The sequence below is a fragment of the Arvicanthis niloticus genome, chromosome 5 (assembly GCF_011762505.2).
Source record: "Arvicanthis niloticus isolate mArvNil1 chromosome 5, mArvNil1.pat.X, whole genome shotgun sequence".
Lineage (NCBI taxonomy): Eukaryota > Metazoa > Chordata > Mammalia > Rodentia > Muridae > Arvicanthis > Arvicanthis niloticus.
The window spans coordinates 34,513,744-34,532,115 of NC_047662.1; the positions used below are offsets into that span (position 1 = coordinate 34,513,744).

General features: G+C 44.9%; 2 protein-coding genes across 2 annotated transcripts; both read right to left on the bottom strand.

Moving 5' to 3' along the window:
* Positions 1 to 1,576: 1,576 nt before the first annotated feature.
* LOC117709289 (olfactory receptor 2A7-like) lies at positions 1,577 to 7,470 on the bottom strand. Its single transcript, XM_076934314.1, has one exon. It carries the CDS (start codon positions 5,012 to 5,014, stop codon positions 4,076 to 4,078), a length of 939 nt encoding a protein of 312 aa, XP_076790429.1. The 5' UTR covers positions 5,015 to 7,470; the 3' UTR covers positions 1,577 to 4,075.
* Positions 7,471 to 14,678: 7,208 nt separating this feature from the next.
* LOC117709194 (olfactory receptor 2A12-like) lies at positions 14,679 to 15,626 on the bottom strand. The gene has a single exon (XM_034503396.1). It carries the CDS (start codon positions 15,624 to 15,626, stop codon positions 14,679 to 14,681), a length of 948 nt encoding a protein of 315 aa, XP_034359287.1.
* Positions 15,627 to 18,372: the final 2,746 nt, after the last annotated feature.

Genomic DNA, 18,372 nt, shown 5'->3' on the forward strand with positions numbered 1-18,372 from the left:
AGTCATACTTTATTTTTAAATAATCTAAAAATATATGCTAACTTTATTATAAACAGAAAAAAATAGTGTCATATGTCATCATGGTCCTAACACCATCCCTACATACCAAGGCTAATTCTGCTTGTGTGAAATAGAGTTTCTATTTTTTTTTTAAATGAACCTAGGCTCTGTAAACTGGTTTCAGGTTGTAAATTTTCATACCATGCTCATCACAGGGGGCTCATTTTTTCAGAAGAACAAGGTGGTTGTTTCTATCATCACTGTTAAACCACTTGGCTCCAGCAGTGCCACCAGGAAAATCTAGCCAAAGAAAGCAGCTGCCGCTGTAGTCTCCTTCATGTCTGAGGACACCACACCTGAGAGAAGAGCCCAGAGACAGTTCTGTGCTGTTTCCACCAGTCTTCTTTAGACCTTCCATCTCTGGAGGTATTTGTCCCTTGTCCTGAATAACCAGGAAAACTCACTGCCTTGGCTCTGCTCCCACAGGAAAGCCCCCATTCTCCATGGGATTTTGAGAAACCAAAGTATGAGATTTTGGAAGGTCTGGTAGAAGGTAGGATTGACCTGGATAGTGGGAAGAGTAAAGATGGCGTTCTGCCTGAGAGCTCAGAAAGGACCAATAGCCAAAGGCAGTAGTAAGAGGCCCTGGTGATGGTTAAGATAACTTTGCTTGGCCTCAGCAAGCATGCCCATTTTCTGGTTTGGTAGACTACAGACTGAAGTCTGCCTCTTCACATGACTTGGCCTTCTCTCTTCTAGTGGTGTTGGGATAGAACTGAAACCACAAGGAGCACATGGCTCCATTTAAAGGAACAGATCTACCAGAGCGTGGAGTTTGCTTTCAGAGCCAAGAAATGGATTGAAACTAACCGGGATGTCTGTATCTGTCTGAATCAGCTGGAGCTTGGGGACTCTTATGGAAAAGTTGGGAGAAGGATTGAGGGCCCTGAAGGGGATCAGAACTCCGCAGGAAGACCAACAGAGTCAAATAACCTGGACCCTTGGGGCTCTCAGAGACTGAACTGCCAACCAAAGAACACAAGCTGGACCTAGGCCTTCCCACAAACTGACTACAGCTTGGTCTTTATGTGGGTCCTGAATTGGAGTTGGGGCTTCCCCTAATCTCCTGTTTGTTGCCTGTCCATGGGATAGGTTCTAGCTGGTCTGCCTTATCTGGCCTCAGTGGGGAGAGGATGCACACAACCTCACAGAGACTTGTGCCAGGGTTGGGGGAATATTCAGAAAGGCCTCTACCTTCTCAGAGGAGAAAGAGAGATGGGATGGTGGGAGGGACTGTAAGAGGGAGAACAAGGAGAGGAGGCAGTGACTGGGATAAAGTGAATAAATAAAAGAAAAAGAAAAAGAAAAAGGTCACATAAAACTGATTTGTCATAAGACTGGAATTGGTGTCTCTCTATCAAACCTAGTTGACAAGGAAACAGCTGTCAGTGCTTTTCCAACTGTAGGGGGAGATTATTTCAGAATTCTACTGCTTCTAATCAGTGAGAGAGCAAATTTTAATTAAAATTTTATTGTAAAGTTAAAAAAAAAGAAACTATCCAGAGACTGACTCTAATTTGCTGTTGATACTGCATCATTCAGTTGCATTCACTTCTGCACACCAACTTTCCTCAAGGAGCTGTGATGTTGGAGCTTTTCTTGTTCAGAGCTTCTTTGAGCTGAGGCATTTCTGGGGACCCAGGCCATCCTACTCCACCCCTTTGATTCAGGTTTGGTTTGGTTGTTGTTTGTTGTGTTTTTCCAGGAAGGCCATGGATGACACCACTGGAAGTCATCATTTGCATCCTCCTCCCTCAGGCTATGTGTGTGCACTAGTACTAGCTCCATTGGGGTATCAACTAACTGAGAAAAGCAAAACAAGGAAGGAGGATTTAGTTTGGCTCATGGTTTCAAAGGTTTTAGTCCATGGTCACTTGATCCTCAGGTGAGGCTGAACATAATGACAGTGTATGTTGGAGCAAAACTTCTCACTGTGGGGCAATCAGGAAGCAAAGAGAGGAAGACAGGAATGGGCCAGGGCAAGATATACCCTTCAAAGACTGAACTGGACTGTTGTGAGCCACCATGTGGGTGCTGGGAACTGAACATATATCCGCTTCAGAAATAGCAACTATTCTGAAATGCTGAACCATCACTTCAAATCCACATTCCAGTGATGTTTAATAGTACCTCAGACATAATATACAATACTGTTTGCACAATATTTCATTAGGTTGGGATGTCATTTTGGTAGCTCTTTATAATAATTATGCAATAAATACCTTGTATATAAAACTTGGCATGCATTTACCATCTTCTTGTAGAACAGAGTGCTACAGGTGAAATTGCAAACCCCAAGTTTATGAACATTGTAAAGGTTCATTATAAATATTTTTACATGTTTTCTATTGATCTATATTTTATTAAACTGATATACATAATATTTTTTAAAGTGATTGACAAAATTTGTTACTTCTAATTCATCAACTTTCCACTGTGGGATATTCATTCTTGGAGTCACAACATCTTCATTGAAGTCAATAAGCATGATGCTAGATCCTAAGGATGCAGCAATAACCCAGACTGCTTCGTGGAACTTGAAACCCAGTTGAGAGCTAAGACGTTGGGCTACTTGCTTTTGTTGTTGTTGCTGCTGCTGATGTTGTTGTTGCTGCTATTTGTATTTTGAGACAGGGTTTTTCTGTATAGCCTTGACTGGCCTGAAACACACTCTGTAGACAAGCTGGCCTTGAACTCAGAGATGCACCTGTCTCTGCCTGTAGAGAAAATATCTTGTATATTGTATGAATGCATCACCTGTCCATTGAAAAGCCTATGGCCTATGACTTAGGCAGGAAATACAGGAAATACAGGTGGAACATCTGGGAGGCAGAGAGGATTCTGGGAGAAAGCCAGATAGGAGATCAGCCTGGAAATATGTGAGGAGACAGATGCACGGTACCTGAGCACAAGTAACCAGCTACGTGGCAGAATGTGGGTTAAAATAAATGAGATATATTAAGCTATAATTCTAGTCAGAGTAGAGTCTAGATATAATAACCTAGATATTTGTAAATATTTTTTGAGTCTGAGTCTTATTTCTGGGAGCATGGATCTGGGAGGAAAGCCTGGTATTATAACTATAACATCTGCCTCCTGGGTGGCATGCGCCAGCGAGCCTGTGTTTCTCATGGGAGGAAAGTACAGTGTGTTGGCAAGGCTTATGATCAGCTCTTTGGGGCTCATGAAAAATCTGTCCAACTCATCATAGACCCGGAGCAGAAAAAAAGAGAATAAAGCGCCCATGGCATGATGCAGTTTCCAAGGACATGTACCTGTGGTCTACTTTCACCTCCTACAACCTACATCTACATTTTCTCACCTCCCAGCAACACCAGCATATGAATCCATCAAGCGGTTAATCCATTCATTATATCAGGGTCCTAAAGCCTATCTGTCAGTTGTACATGAACCTGTGAGGAGCATTTTATATTCACCTATAACAAAGTCAATGGCAGAGTCAAGCTTATGTGACATGAAGGAGTGGGAGAAGGTGGCCTCAGATGAGTCTGTGTAGGTCTGCAGGATCAGATTGCACTTGACCTCAACCCATCCCCACTTGTCACCAGCTTGCAGGGAATGAGTTTCAGCTCATTCCTCCTCTTGGGCCAGGAATTCTCCAAAGTCTATGTCCCTGCCCTGAGTCCAGCTCACATGATATATGAATATGGTGTCCACATGGTAGTGAGCCTCTCTCAATATACTGTCTAGGACAACATCCTCCCAAGAACATTTCCTTTATTCAAGTAAAAGATTTTAATGGCTTAGACACTTCCTGTTTTATGAAGCACCTAGGCCCTATAGAAAGGGGAGAAGAAGGCTGCTGTGCCTGGGAGACAATTCACAGTGCCCCGTTCAACCAGCTAAGTAGGGGATGGTCCCCAAAGGACCTGTAAAGAGCTAAAATTAGAGGTAGACAGACGGGGGGTGTGTGTGCATGGGTGCTGCTATCACGCAAGTCAGTTATTGAACAAAGATAATCTAGCATGAGTTGATTCTGTGTCTTTCTAGGGACTCATTCTGGAGGTCTACCCCAGCCTGTTACCTTGAGGAAAGCCCTCTTCACATCCTTGTTCCGGAGACTATAGATGACAGGGTTGAGAAAAGCAGAGATGACGTTGTAGAATAGGGCAAGCTTCTTGTCTTCTTCTGGGGAGGCTTTAGAACCAGGCTTCATGTACATGACCATGGCTGGCACACAGAACATGGTGACCACAGTGATGTGGGAGGCACAGGTGGAGACGGCTTTCAGTCGCCCCTGTGCTGAACGGATCTTCAAGATGGAAGTAAAGATGTTTACATAGATGACAAGGATAAGGGACAGGGGAATCAGTATGACACTAAACCCAAGGATAAAGTCTACATGGTCATTGACTGAGGTGTCTGCACAAGCCAGCTTTAAGACTGCAGGGACTTCACAGAAGAAGTGGTTAATCCTGTTGGGGCCACAGTAGGGGAGACGCATGGCAAAGATGGTGTAGACAAGAGCAGCGGTGACACCACAGAGTCCACAGAAAACGGCCATTACCCCACAAAGACATGGGCTCATGATGACCTTGTACCTGAGTGGGTGGCAGATGGCTGCATACCTGTCTATAGACATGATGGCAAAAAGCCAAGACTCTGTAACACCCAGCACCAAGAAAATGTACATTTGAGCCACGCAATTGGAGTAAGAGATTGTCTTCTTCTGGCTGGCCAGATGTGCCAACATCTGGGGCACAGTTGTGGTGGTATACCCTAAATCCAACATGGAAAGAACGCCAATGAAGAAATACATGGGGGTATGGAGGCGTGAGTCCAAGCAGATGAGGATGAAGATCAAGCCATTGCCCAGAATGATCAACAGGTAAATCATCAGAAAGGCTGAGAAGAGCAGAGGTGTGGACCTGGGGCTCAGGGAGAAGCCCAGAAGGATGAATTCTGTCACAAAGGTCTGGTTGGAACCTTGCATTATACTCTACTCTTAATGAAAAAGAACAGGCACCAATTCACATAGGACATGTCCAAAGTTGGGGTTAGGTAGTGGTCAATGTCCAAATTTTATGAAACTCCATTATATCCCTCTCAACAGGACTCTCTGCTTACCTGCTGCTGTCCTCTGGAACCACTCCCAGGAAGTTTATAGAGAACAGAGATTTGTGTACAGCACTGGTTCTGCCTCTAAACCAACAGAAGATAACTTCTCAGATCGGTTTCCTCTGCTATGAAATGGACAAGATGATACCTAATTCTCCTTACCAGAGTCTTTCCCCTATTAAGACATTTAAGTTTCCTGCAGACATCCAGGTAAAGATAAATACTGATGTTAAAAACTCCCTGCAGGATCTGGGAGATGATTCAACAGTTAGGAGTAGTTAATACTCTTTCAGAGAAATGGATCCCAGCACCCATATGGTGCCTTATAACCATCTGCAATTCCATTTCCAGGAGATCTTCTGGCCTCTGTGGGTACCAGGTACACACATAATGTACAGACATGTGTGCAGGCAAAACACTAATACATAAAAAGTAGAAATAAAATATTTTTTAAACTCTATGAAAATTTGCAACTCAAATGCCTGAGACAGAGAGAGACTCCATTTAGACCTTTTCACTTCAATGTTACCCTCACTGGGTACACAAACCAGGATGACTCTGTTTATATCACAAGCCATATTGGAAGAAACATTTCTCAGTCCTGAGTGGATGCTTGAGTAAGCCATTTGCTCTTTCCCAAGACCTTTGAGACAGCTTCTAGAACTATAATATGGGAATAAATACATCCTTGTTACACATAAGAAGAAAACTGAGATGATTAGCATGAAAATCACCCTGAAGGAAGTCTAACCTATGGCATATACTCAGTACATTCTAGCTGCATTTCTGAAGGGTTTTGGTACACAAAGTTTGGCTTGTTTAAGCTGTGCAAGTATCCTATGAAATCACTCTGCCACCCAGGATGCCCATAGTCAATGCTACTCTCCCAGACACCTAGCCTGTATTTTCTCCTTCCAAAAGCCAACTTGCCGACTCAGCCATTTCTGAGTCTAATACCCTTAAGCCTTAGTTTCCCTATGTGAGCAAAGAAAGGACACTTCTTCAAAGGAGTGTCATCTGCATTGTTGGTGCTTGAGAACAGAGCAGTATCGATTCTTTTTGTGTTACTTCTGGCACTGATATATCTGGCTTCAGCCTGCTTGCTCTTAGGGCATCTTAGTTGAGTCTTCTTCTTGTATCTATACCCAGTCCCCTAGATGATTTCTTAACCCCAGCAGTTCGGATCACACACACAGCTTGGCTTCCCTACATGATAGGCACCTTTCCAGGACTTTTATAGACTTCATCCAATATAGTCAGGTAGCTAGAAGTCAGACATTTTATTAATTAAATCCCCACTTTTCATTAAAGAGGCTCTGTAGACCTTATTGCCTCCCAGTGGTGTTTTGCAGCTTCCTGCTCTTCTGAAAGGATAAAGGAAAATGCTTCAGCCATGTGGGCCTTAAATGGAAAGCCATGTGAGGTGTAGGAAGGGTGTGTGTCAGACAGCTTTTTGGTTTGCTTGAATCCTGGCAATGACTTTACTGCTATATGACTTTGGCTATTAATTAACCTCTCCAGGACTCAGTTTTCCTGGCTATAAAATAGGGATAAAATCATCTCATTTGCAACCCACACTCTTTCCATTGAGAAATAACCAATGGATGTTAGAATATCCTACCTTGGGGCCCGGAGCTGGAAAATATGTTTCCATTCCCCACTTGTCACTTTTTTACACAAAAGCTGGAGAGTGAGATTTGCCTCAAGGAGCTGGTGTTTGGGAGTGCTACCCCTGACTGATCTGTGAGCATAGACTGTGGTGAAGTGAGCCGTCTGTGCACCACAACACTAGAAAGGTCCTGTTGTACAGTCAAGACTTCGGGTCAGAGACTCTGGCTTCTGAGGCTGTGGGCCCTACTCACCCACAGCGCTCCTGAAGGTGAGCGAAGCTCTTAGGAAAAGCTCCCTGACTCTTAGGCCTTGGGAAGTGGGCATCGCACGTGCAAGGTGACAAGGAAAAGCATCAGTGTCCTCACAAGGAGCTTCTTAGCTACAGCAAAACTATGGCTGGCGGGAACTCGGCTAGTGTGGGCCCTCGGCTTACAGAAACGCATTCTCTCCTCAGGGGGAAAAGGAGAGTCATGAATGCAAAGAAACTTCTGTTGGTTCTAGCTTTCTTATCTGTACATATGTGCATGCACACGCATATACACATAGACATAGACACACGTGTAGATATTTACACACAACACACACACACACACACAAGAACTGATGGAATCTATGAGAACAATCCATTGAGACCATTCAAGCTCAGAGAAACCCCTCAACTGTAGCTTCATCTCCTCCATCTCACTGCCTAGGTTTCATTTCTGCTGCCACCAGAATGCCTCTTCCACCCATCTGTCCCCCTTCAACACCCCTGCCAGTGTCCACCTCAAACATGCAACATATTTCTGTTCCTTCCCACCCCACCCTCTCTCCCCTCCTCCTTTTCTCATCCTAGTCAGACTTTACCCAGGTCATCCACTATAGTAGCCTTCAGCGCACTCCTTCTAAAATAAAAATATGACTAGGCCATCTGACTAGGAAAATTCCAGTTTTCTGTCTACATGGAAAAGACTAAATGACTTGCAGAAATACCCTTTTGGTTTTGGTCCTATTTCCCAGGCCGGTTTGTGGGCTCTTTCTCTTAGAGAGACGGTGGGCAGCTATAATGGTATGCACAAAAAACCTCCTTGCAAGCCTGGGAAGCCATGAGAGAGGTACCGTGGGACCAGCTTGTGGTTGGAGACATCCTTGAGTATAATGGGGTTTGGAGCAGAGCTGAGACAAAGACCCAGTGATCGGGCTGCCAGCAGGTCCACTCTTGGGGCCTGTCTTAGCTCAAAGCAAGCTCAGTCAGCTTGGAAATTCTGCAGCGCAGAGTCCGCCCCACTGAGAAGCGTGGCTCCACTGAGCATGATTTGATTTTCCGCTGTCTCTCGTCACTGAACAGGGAGCCTTGCGTGTCAAAGACCAGGAAAAGCTAATGGTGTGATCTATGTACTGGAAGCCAGAACAAAAGACAGAGGACTGTTTACATCCACTTTCACTTCATACTTTTGGAGTAGTCGATGCTAATGCCGTGGCCCTTTCTACCCTTGCTCTCAACTCCTATCCAAGCCAAAGAATAAGAGTCCTAATAATGGCAGCTGTCCATGTACTGAGTGCCACAACTCCTGCTTTTTATTCATAGCTTTATTTAAAGTAAAATAATTTTTAAAAATGATAGTTGAAAAAAAATCTAAAGATTAACACAGGCATCTCTAATCAGAACCATCACCTACCACACAAAGTGGACAAAGACATTCCAGTATGCCTGCAAACATGTGAGCCTGCTGTTATGACTGTGTCTAGTTGATAGATGTGGTAAGGAGATGGCACACCTTCTCCACAGTCACAGGTATAGTCTCAGCAGAGCCTTTGCTCACAACCACAAAGCAGCATTCACAGAAAGACTATATGTCTGACCTGCTTGGAAACTGGTCCTCTCTCCCCACTTCTCTTTCTCATTCACTTGCTGGGTCATTCTTGCATCCTCCAGAATGGAAGCTGAGTGGAAGTGAGGAGGAGGGGCCAAAGTTGTGTCCCGAAAGTAGAACTAGTGAGACTGGAGCAGTAACAAACAGGTCAAGCTGAGCAGATAGAGGGAGGGGACGGTGCAAGGCTTGTTCCTAGGCTACTAGAACTGTCAGGGAACAGAGGGGGATAGCCAAATGACCCTGTGGCCACTTCTGTCTCATGTCCTAAACACTTGCTTCTTCCTCTCAGTCAGCTCATGAGGAAGAGGCATTTTGATAAGAGGCCAGAGGCCACTGGCAGAATTGGCCCTTCCTTATATGCTTCCTACCTCTACATCTAGGTAGGAGTCCACAGTACCATCTGAAAGAAAGAAAATGGTCTGGGCTCAGGTGTACAGAAGTAAACAGGGGTGCCCTTCAAGGGACTGGGGTGTGCAGTATCCATGGACAGATGGGATGGAAATCTGGTATTATCTGGATGGAGAATTCAGTGTGAAAATAAATGAAAAGGAACTCAGAGAGACAGAAAAGACTCTGACTTGAAGAGAGCACAAATCAGCCAGGGTAGAGGTCAAAGATTCCACATGGACAGATCAGAGACACAGAGGTGAAGTCCAGCAAGCACTGTGGTCCACGGAGAGACAAAAAGCAAGAAATGAGGCACTGCAGAGAGGAAGAGAGGCTCCATGAACTAAAAGGGGCTGGAAACTAGAAGTCAGAAGCCAGGGGGTCAGAGAGGAACCAGGGCTCATGGTTGACCCCAGAAGACTCAAGTGACTGGACTATAGCAGCTGCCACCAATTCATGACACTTCCATAGGAGCCCTCCTTGTCTGGCTGCTCAAAAACCATAGCCTCACTGAACACCACAAGCAAGCACTGCCTTCGGAGTAAAATCTAGCCCAGCCCTCAGCTCTGATCTTGCCTGAAAGGCAGCCCCAGCCCTCTACACATCCCTGTATGGGAATGAATCAGATCTGAGGTGTCCAGGGCAAGTTCAGGTCCGACAGATTCTCGGTGTTCCTCTCAGACAGTCACCTCTCCACTGATACCCATACCAATCTTCTCTGGGCAGCTTCAGAGACAAACCAGACTCCAGAGACAAAGGTGATCTTCTACACCTAACCATTATAAGAGCATCTATGTTCTCTGAAGCCTCACTATCAAAAGATGCTCCCATAACCCCAGAGACAGGAATCTCACTCTTTCTCAAGGTAGCTTAGGTGTCTATGATCATTCCTCGTAAAACTTGTATTGAGCTGACAGCAGGCAGAAGCCCCTATGACATCAAAGCGTCCCAATCCCCTATATTTTTCCTTTCCACCCTCCAACCATGCCATTTTCTCTCCTCCAGGATCCCCACATGCACTGCCATGTGGTAACTCTTACCTGCCCTTACTTTTCTTTAGGATGCTGTGTGGTACCACCTCAGTCTCCCCTTGATAAGCTCTTCTTGTCCTGATCCTGCCTGCAATTCCCAAACTGGATCTTGGCTGCCTCCCAATAGCTCTAATGCCAGACAGCAACCCCAACAGACTCTCCTGGCAGCCACAGGGATCACCCCTCCCTTCTACTTTATGGCTAAGAGCTCCCTGGAACAACCTCTGGGGGAAATGGCTGCTGTAACCAAGGAGCCTAGAGTTTGTAATCACACAGACATGGTCACTGTGACCTGTGTAAGACTCATAGCTTCCCAGAGCCCCAGTTTCCTCCACAAATTAGAATTATGCTCCCCATCTCATGGTCACACTCATGCTTCTGAGTAGCCACTGTGACCCAATATTTGACACATCCTGAATCTCTGCAGCATCCCATTTTTACAGGCATGGAAATGAATCATGGAGCCTGAAGTGACCCATGGTGAGGCAGGAACTTTGTCAACAGTTTTGTGGGACCACACAGGCTGCGTTCCTAAAGGGTACTCAAGCCTGGATCATGATCCAGCACAAGGCAGCCCAGGGACTCTCAGTTCACACAGAACAGAATTACATGTGAAATTATGTTGGACAGGAGGCAGTTGACTAGTGGACTCTAGTCAACAGTAGCAGCTGGGGATGGCCGGGAACTTCTAGGGCTTCTTCTAAAACCTACTTTCCTAGGGACCAAAGAAAAAGAGAAATACAACCAGTGTTCTATTGAGGTGGGACACCAATGAGCAGAGAAGTAAGAGGACCCATCCAAGGTCCCATGTCTGAGGTTAATGAAGTGCCATCCAAACTTGATTGTCAGGTGCTTCTTCAGAGAACTGTGGGCTGGGAAGATAAGCTAGGACCACCAGAGTGTATAGACGGGTCAGGTAGTCTGCTCACAGCTTTTCTTGTGCCTAGCTCACCTGCAGGATGGACTGCCCAAGCCAGAACCCTCCCAAACTTCTGACGAATCATGAGGTGCTTTCAAGGTCTCAACCCCAGTTACAAGTGTTAGAGACCAGCTAGGAAACTGCGATCCTTTGTCCTGTGGTCATTCTACTAGGGATAACTTCATGTCCAGATCAACCCCTGCTAGTATTCTTGAATTCCAGGTATGCATCCACACTTATCAAGGAAATTAACAAATACAAAAGGCAGAAGGACTAAAGCACTACCCCACAGCTCAATTCAGCAAGGAAAAAGCCCACTGAGGCTTACTGATGCTCTCTCTGGTTTTTTTCTCTAACTAAATGACAATGAGTCTTCTCTATCTGGGCTGATATTTCACTACACACACACACACACACACACACACACACACACACACACACAAATACATATATACATATATATATATATGATTCTAGTTAGAAGACTATCCATTTACCTTTTCTTTGCCAAAAGCAACATGTGTTTGGTGACTTTGGTGGGGGGCAGTGGACAAATCATGGACAGTCCCAATCAGAGTGGCAACCCTGTTCCTCCCTCTTCCAGAGTCTCTTGTAGGTTAGCAGATAATGATACTTGGTCTGGTCCCATGAGACTTAAAGGGGAATTGCACCTTTAATGCATTTTAATTTTTAAACATTTATTTATTGATTATATAGTTGTTTGTGTGTGGTGTATGTTTATATGTATATGGGTGTGTGTATGCCACATCATACATGTAGAGGTCATAAGACAACTTGTTAGAATTGGTTTTCTCCTTCCATCATGTGAGTACCAGGGATCAGACTCTGGTCATCACGTTTGGTAACAAATGCTTTCAGCTGATGGGCCTCTACTAATGAGTTTTAAGAAAATAATTGGTTTTCTAATGAAAGAGATAGGGTAACTGTGACTCTGCTCTATTCCTCCAAACCCCCTTTCTCCTTTTCTCATCATGAATACAGATGTAGTCACTGGAATCCAGCAAGCCATCTTGAGTCCATATACACATGGCTCAAAAGCCAACAGTATTGTCCTTACTAGCATTATTCCACAAGAGCTAACACAAGTAGCTAGTTACTCAGAGCCTCTTGCTATATGAAAACAATCTGTGCACATGTCTAAGCCACTGTTCATTGAGGTTTTATGTTTATTTTGTGGGCAAATTCTAATGTATATATTGGGACTTTAATTTATTTGTTGTTTGTTTACTATGTATTTATTTGTGTATGTGTGTGATATATGTATGTGTGTGTGTGTGTGTGTGTGTGTGTGTGTGTGTGTGCAGACTTCCTATGTGTACACATGTAAAGGCCATTAAGTTGATATCAAGTGTCTTCCTCTATAACCCTCCTACTGAATTTTTGGGAAAGGGTCCCATGATGTGCCTAGAACTCACCAGTTGGCTAGACTGGCCAGCCAATGGGCCCTAGATCCCCGTGTCTCTGCCTCCCATCTCTGTTGCCACAGGCCCACCGTGCTAGGCACACCTTTTCATACAAGTGCTGGGAGTCAAACTCAGGTCTGCATGCTTACTAAGCCTTCTTCCCAGCTCTTTTTAAAGACAGGATACACAAGAAGTAATATACCATCTACTTACATATTCTTTATAACCATTATTTTCAAATACCTGTTCACCTATTAGGTATGTAGTTTTGATCTCATTTTTCCTATTATAATAACACTAACGTAGAATCACTGTAGCATTGCAAGATTTTCTGTACAAAATCCTTACTGAGTTGAGTTAGAGTTATGAAGTATAAAGATGCCAGTTGTAGAATTTATTTGTAAGATGAAGTGACAGGAAGCAGAAATATCCCCCACCCCACTCATGAGTAACCCACACCCTGAACAAAATGTGTCAGATCATGTTCTTTAAGACACTGGATGTCAGGTCCTGAGGAGGAAGTGATGTGATCCTATTTAAATTAAAAACATTTTTTAAATAGAGAATTTTACCTAGCAACATCAAAAGTACCTATGCCAGACAGGAAAGCAGGGAGTTGAGCCCTGCAATTCTTCCAGGTTGCCACATGCTAAGGAAAGCAACTGTCTGAAGACAGAGCAAACCAGTGATCACAGGGTCTCACAAGGTCTCATAGGGTCTCACAGGGAAGACTCGGGGAAAACAATTCCCAGAACCTACACTGGACCAGCACCAGATTCTTCACCCACAAGCCAGACTCACTACAGCTCTGGTGTCACCTAACAAAAAGCCAAATACAAAACACTCAAGAGTTAAAAAAAAAATATATTCCAGTGGGTCAAGATTCTTACGAGTAATTAACTTTAATTGCATTTTAGAAATTTTAAAAAATTAAATTATTTAATTTATTTACATTCCAAATGTTGGCCCTCTTCCCAGTCCCCCACCCCAGAGCTCTTTACCCCAAACCTCCTCCCCTTTGCCTTTGAGAGAGTGCTCCTCTACCCACCCCCACCTCACTCCACCCTCGCTCAGCATCCCCCTTCCCTGGGGCATCAAATCTCTACAGGATTAGGTACATTCTCTCTCACTGAGGACAGACAAGGCAGTCTATTACATATGTGCCGAGGGCCACGGACCAGCCCATGTATGCTCTTTGGTTGGTGGTTTAGTCCCTGGGATCTCTGAGAGTTCCAGTTAGTTGGCATTGTTGGTCTTCCTGTGAAGTTGCCATCTCCTTCCGCTCCTTCAGTTCTTGCCCTAACTCTTCTATAGGGGTCCCAGATCTCAGTCCCATGCTTGTCTGTGGGTATCTGCATCTGTCTCAGTCAGAGCTGCTGGTAGTGACTCTCAGAGGACAGCCATGCTAGGCACAACATGGTATCAGTAATAGTGTTAGGGTTTGGTGCCTCCCCATTGGGATGGATCCCAAGTTGGGCTGGTCACTAGATGGCCTTCCCTTCAGTTTCTGCTCCATTTTGGTCCCCGCATTTTTTTATTAGACAGGAAAAATTTTGAGTCAAAAACTTTGAAGGTAAGTGGGTGGCCCCACCCCTCCACTGTGGGGCCCTGTCTATCTACTGGAGGTGGTCTCTTCAGGTTCCAGCTCCCCACTATTGGACATTTCTGCTAAGGTCGTCCTCATTGAGACCAGGGAGCCTCTCACATCACAGGTCTCCGGATCTTTCTAGAGGTTCCCCCCACCCCGACCCCTACCCCTGCAGCTGCATATTTCCATTCATTCTCCTGGCCCTCTAGGCTTCTCTCCTGTCTCCCCCACCCCATACCTATCCTGTCCCCCTTTCCCCTAACCCTACCCCTCCCGCCCAGACTCCTCCCTCCCTCTGCCTCCACTGATTATTTTGTTCCTGCTTCTAAATGGGATTGGCTCATCCTCAGTTGGGCCTTCCTTCTTTTTAAACTTCGTATGGTCTGTGAATTGTATTATAGATACGCTGCCTGTATCAGAGGCTGGTGTTGAGGACTATTACAATGTTAACCTGTGTGATGGTGGAATAGTTCTATACCCAGATGGAGTTTTATGAAACTCTATATATGATCATATGCCTAAATGTTCTGTGGTCATATAGAATCATATGCCAAATAAATACATGTAATACATGGTGACATCCCAATCAAGTCTTCAGTAAGCTAGTGATTTTAAACCACGTCAACTCACTGGATGTGATATAGTATAATTATGGAAGACTTTCTCTTTATAACAGCTGCATGAAGACTGTTCCAGAAGGCTACTAGTCTCACAATCCCAAAGCCTTCACCCTGACCCTTTACTGCTGCCCACCACCTTGAGAAAAGCCCTTTTCACATCTTTATTACGAAGGCTGTAGATGATGGGGTTGAGGAAGGCAGAGATGACATTGTAGAACAGAGCCAGCTTCTTGTCCTCTTCTGGAGAGGACTCAGAGCCAGGCCTCATATACATAATCATACACGGGATTGAAAACATGGTGACCACAGTGATGTGGGACACACAGGTGGAGAAGGCCTTGATCCGCCCTTGAGTTGAGCGGATCCTCAAGATAGCAGCAAAGATATTGATGTAGACAACAATGATGAGGGAGAGTGGGACCAAGAGAAGGATGAAGCCTAGGATGAAATCCACCTGGTCATTGAGAGAGGTGTCTGCACAGGCCAACTTCAGGACAGCAGGCACTTCACAGAAGAAGTGGTTGATCTCATTGGGGCCACAGTAGGGAAGAATCATAGCAGAAACAGTATATATCAGGGCACAGGTGATACCCCAGAACCCACAGAAGACCACCAGTGACCCACGCAGCAAAGGGCTCATGATGACTTTGTATCTAAGAGGATGGCAAATGGCTACATACCTATCATAAGCCATGATTGCAAAAAGCCAAGACTCGGTGATTCCCAGCATCAGGAAGATATACATCTGAGCCACACATCCAACGTAGGAGATGGTCTTCTTCTCACAGACCAGATGTACCAGCATCTGGGGCACTGTGGTGGTGACATAGCCCATATCCAGAATGGACAAGACACTGAGGAAAAAGTACATGGGTGTGTGGAGGCGGGAATCCACGTGTATCAAGGTGAAAATGAGCCCATTGCCTAGGAGGGTGGTGAGGTAGAGGAGAAGAAAGATACCAAACAGAATGCCATTTATCTTTGTGTCACTAGAGAATCCTAGAAGGACAAACTTAGTAAGAGAGCTGTGATTTCTCCAGATGAAGTCCTGCATTCTGCTGCAAAGATAGAGCAGAGCTGTCAATCATGAAAGAGAAGCTCCAGATGCTAACTCTGCTGCCATTGATTCACCAGGTGAGCCAAACACAAAAAGCAAAGTCAAGTATTTATCACAGTCCCACAGAGCCAGAGAGCAAAGCTTTAGGAAGAATTTGCGTTTCATATGAAACAGCGTGTTTTTCATCTATCTTGCAATTCTAATTTATTCTGAGATGCTAGATTACGAGCTCCAAGTTTAAAATGTAGACTTTGCAAAAAGAATGGAGGATACCCCAAAAGAAATGTCTTATAATTCATGGTCCACATAGCTTATAAGTCATGGGGAAGACATGAGAATAATTGAGCATTTAAGAATTCAACATTTAGCCTGGCAGTGGTGGCACACACATTTGATTCCAGCATTTGGTAGATAGAGGCAGGCTGATTTCTGAGTATGAGGACAGCTGGTCTGCAGAGTAAGTTCCAGGACAGCCAGGGCTATACAGAGAAACCCTGTCTTAAAAAAAACAAACAAAAAAAAATGTCAAATGTCAAGGGAATCCCCAAAATTGAGAGCCATGGCTACAAACCTGACTCCCTGAACTAGCTGGAAAATAGCTATCTTTGGATAGTTCATCAATAAGTCAAAGTCACATGTTTTCATGGAGTGTAGGTAAATGATACAAGGAATAAAGATGACAGCTACAGTGTTCCCAACTGGAAGACAAAGTCTCGCCTAAAGAACAGAGAAATGTTGTAAGCAGCCAACCTGACGGCTGACTAAAGGCACCGCAGGTCTGTTGGTGCCTCCGACTCAAAGCGACTGCCAGCTTTGACTCGCGGCACCACTGACTAGAAGCGGCTGCCCGCTTTGACTCACAGCGCAGCTGACTAAAAGCAGCTGCCAGCTGAGGGAAGCGGCGCCGCCTGTCTCAAAGCGGCTGACAGCACTGCCGCTTTGACTGGCATTCGCATGTCAGCCGCTCTGACGCGCAATCCAAGATGGCGGCTACTTAGGCTCAGGTAGAACTACCAGTGCACTGCGCAGTGCACTTAGGAATTTGACTCCAGCCCCTCCCGAACAGGGCATGCAAATGAGGTACCTCTAGGGTACCACGAATCTGGCCAATCACCCCCTCCCGGGTGGGGTATGCTAATGAGTATGCTAATGAGACATTGCAAATTGACCAATCGGACACCTCCATGCGCTTTGCCACGCCCAGGGCTGGGGGTATATAAGCAGCCCGTTCTGGGCATTCGAGTCAGTCTCTCCCAGAAATCTAAAAGAGCGCTTTCAATAAAGACTGTTGAGAAGGATCCGGTTTGTCGCGTCTTCCTTGCTGATCTAGCAGGGGGAACGACAAAATATAACCTAGAGACTACTAAGAAAGTTTAAGTGGATGGAAAATGCATATAAAGAAAATATATTATAAAAGAAAGTGGTTAAAAACAAAACAAATGAACAAAACAAGTGTTGTTCTGAAACTGGTCTAAGATGGGAGGATATGTTTCTCCAGATGCTCAACAATGAGGCAGGCTAAGTTCTGTCCACAGCAAATAGAAAGTAACTGAGTAATACATCTAATGTGGTTGAGGGGGAGGGAGGAGGGAAGGATGGGAAAGAAAGGGAAGGGAACAGGAGGAGAGAAGAGGGGAGGGGAGGGAAAGGAAGGGGAGGGGAGGGGAGAGGAGGGAGGGGAAGGGAAGGGAAGGAAAGGGAAGGGAAGGGAAGGGAAGGGAAGGGAAGGGAAGGGAAGGGAAGGGAAGGGAAAGGAAGGGAAAGGAAGGGAAAGGAAGGGGAAGGAAGGGGAAGGAAGGGGAAGGAAGGGGAAGGAAGGGGAAGGAAGGGGAAGGAAGGGGAAGGAAGGGGAAGGAAGGGGAAGGAAGGGGAAGGAAGGGGAAGGAAGGGGAAGGAGAGTGGGCATTAAGCAAAGATCCAATTACCAAGCTAGAAGTCAGTGAAAGAGTCCTTTGGAAACCAGTGTTGCTTTCTCTCAAATGAAAGCAGGTCATTGATTACCAAAGACCCTTAGTGAGAGATGCTCCAAAGAAGTTCTTCATTCTGGAAGAAATGGTCCTCTGTGAAACACAGAGCTGAAAGGGAGAATGAAAAGCATAGAGTCAATGTGTGAGCAAAGATTGACTATTTAAAGCAACAAACATAACAGCATACTGTAGCATGAGGCACACTATGGCACAGGGCACCCTGTGGCACAAGGCACACTGGAGCATAGGGCATGCTGTATTATGTTGGCAGCAGCCTCACAATCTCATGGTTATCACATTCTTCAACTAAGTCATGAGGCTGCTTCAAGTAACTGATCAGTATACCCTGGAGGTTTGTATAAATATGCCTTATAAACGTCATGCCATGACAAAATTTCTCAAATCATATCCTTGTCACATAACTGAAATTTAAAAAAATATATCGGTTTTCTTTTTTAATTTACTTTTATTTTGTACATATAAAAATTTTGTCTGCATGTATGTGTGTGCACCACATGTGTACCTGGTGCCCATGGAGGTCAGAAGACAACATTAGATCCCCTGGAGCTAGGATTCCAGGTAGTTGTGAGTCACCACGTGGGTGCTGGGAACTGAGCCCAGGTCCCTCTCTCCAGCCCATCTCATATACTGTAGCTTAAAAGCTCTTTAAAAATACAAAGTTTACCAACCCCTGCTCAAGAGAAAGAACCTAAAAAACAACAAAAACCTGAAACAACAGAATTGAAAAGACTATAAATCACACACATTATTAAAAG

What these genes read in the sequence shown, in the direction of transcription:
- LOC117709289 (XM_076934314.1), bottom strand. Translation starts at nt 5,014, where the DNA reads ATGCAAGGTTCCAACCAGACCTTTGTGACAGAATTCATCCTTCTGGGC.
- LOC117709194 (XM_034503396.1), bottom strand. Translation starts at nt 15,626, where the DNA reads ATGCAGGACTTCATCTGGAGAAATCACAGCTCTCTTACTAAGTTTGTC.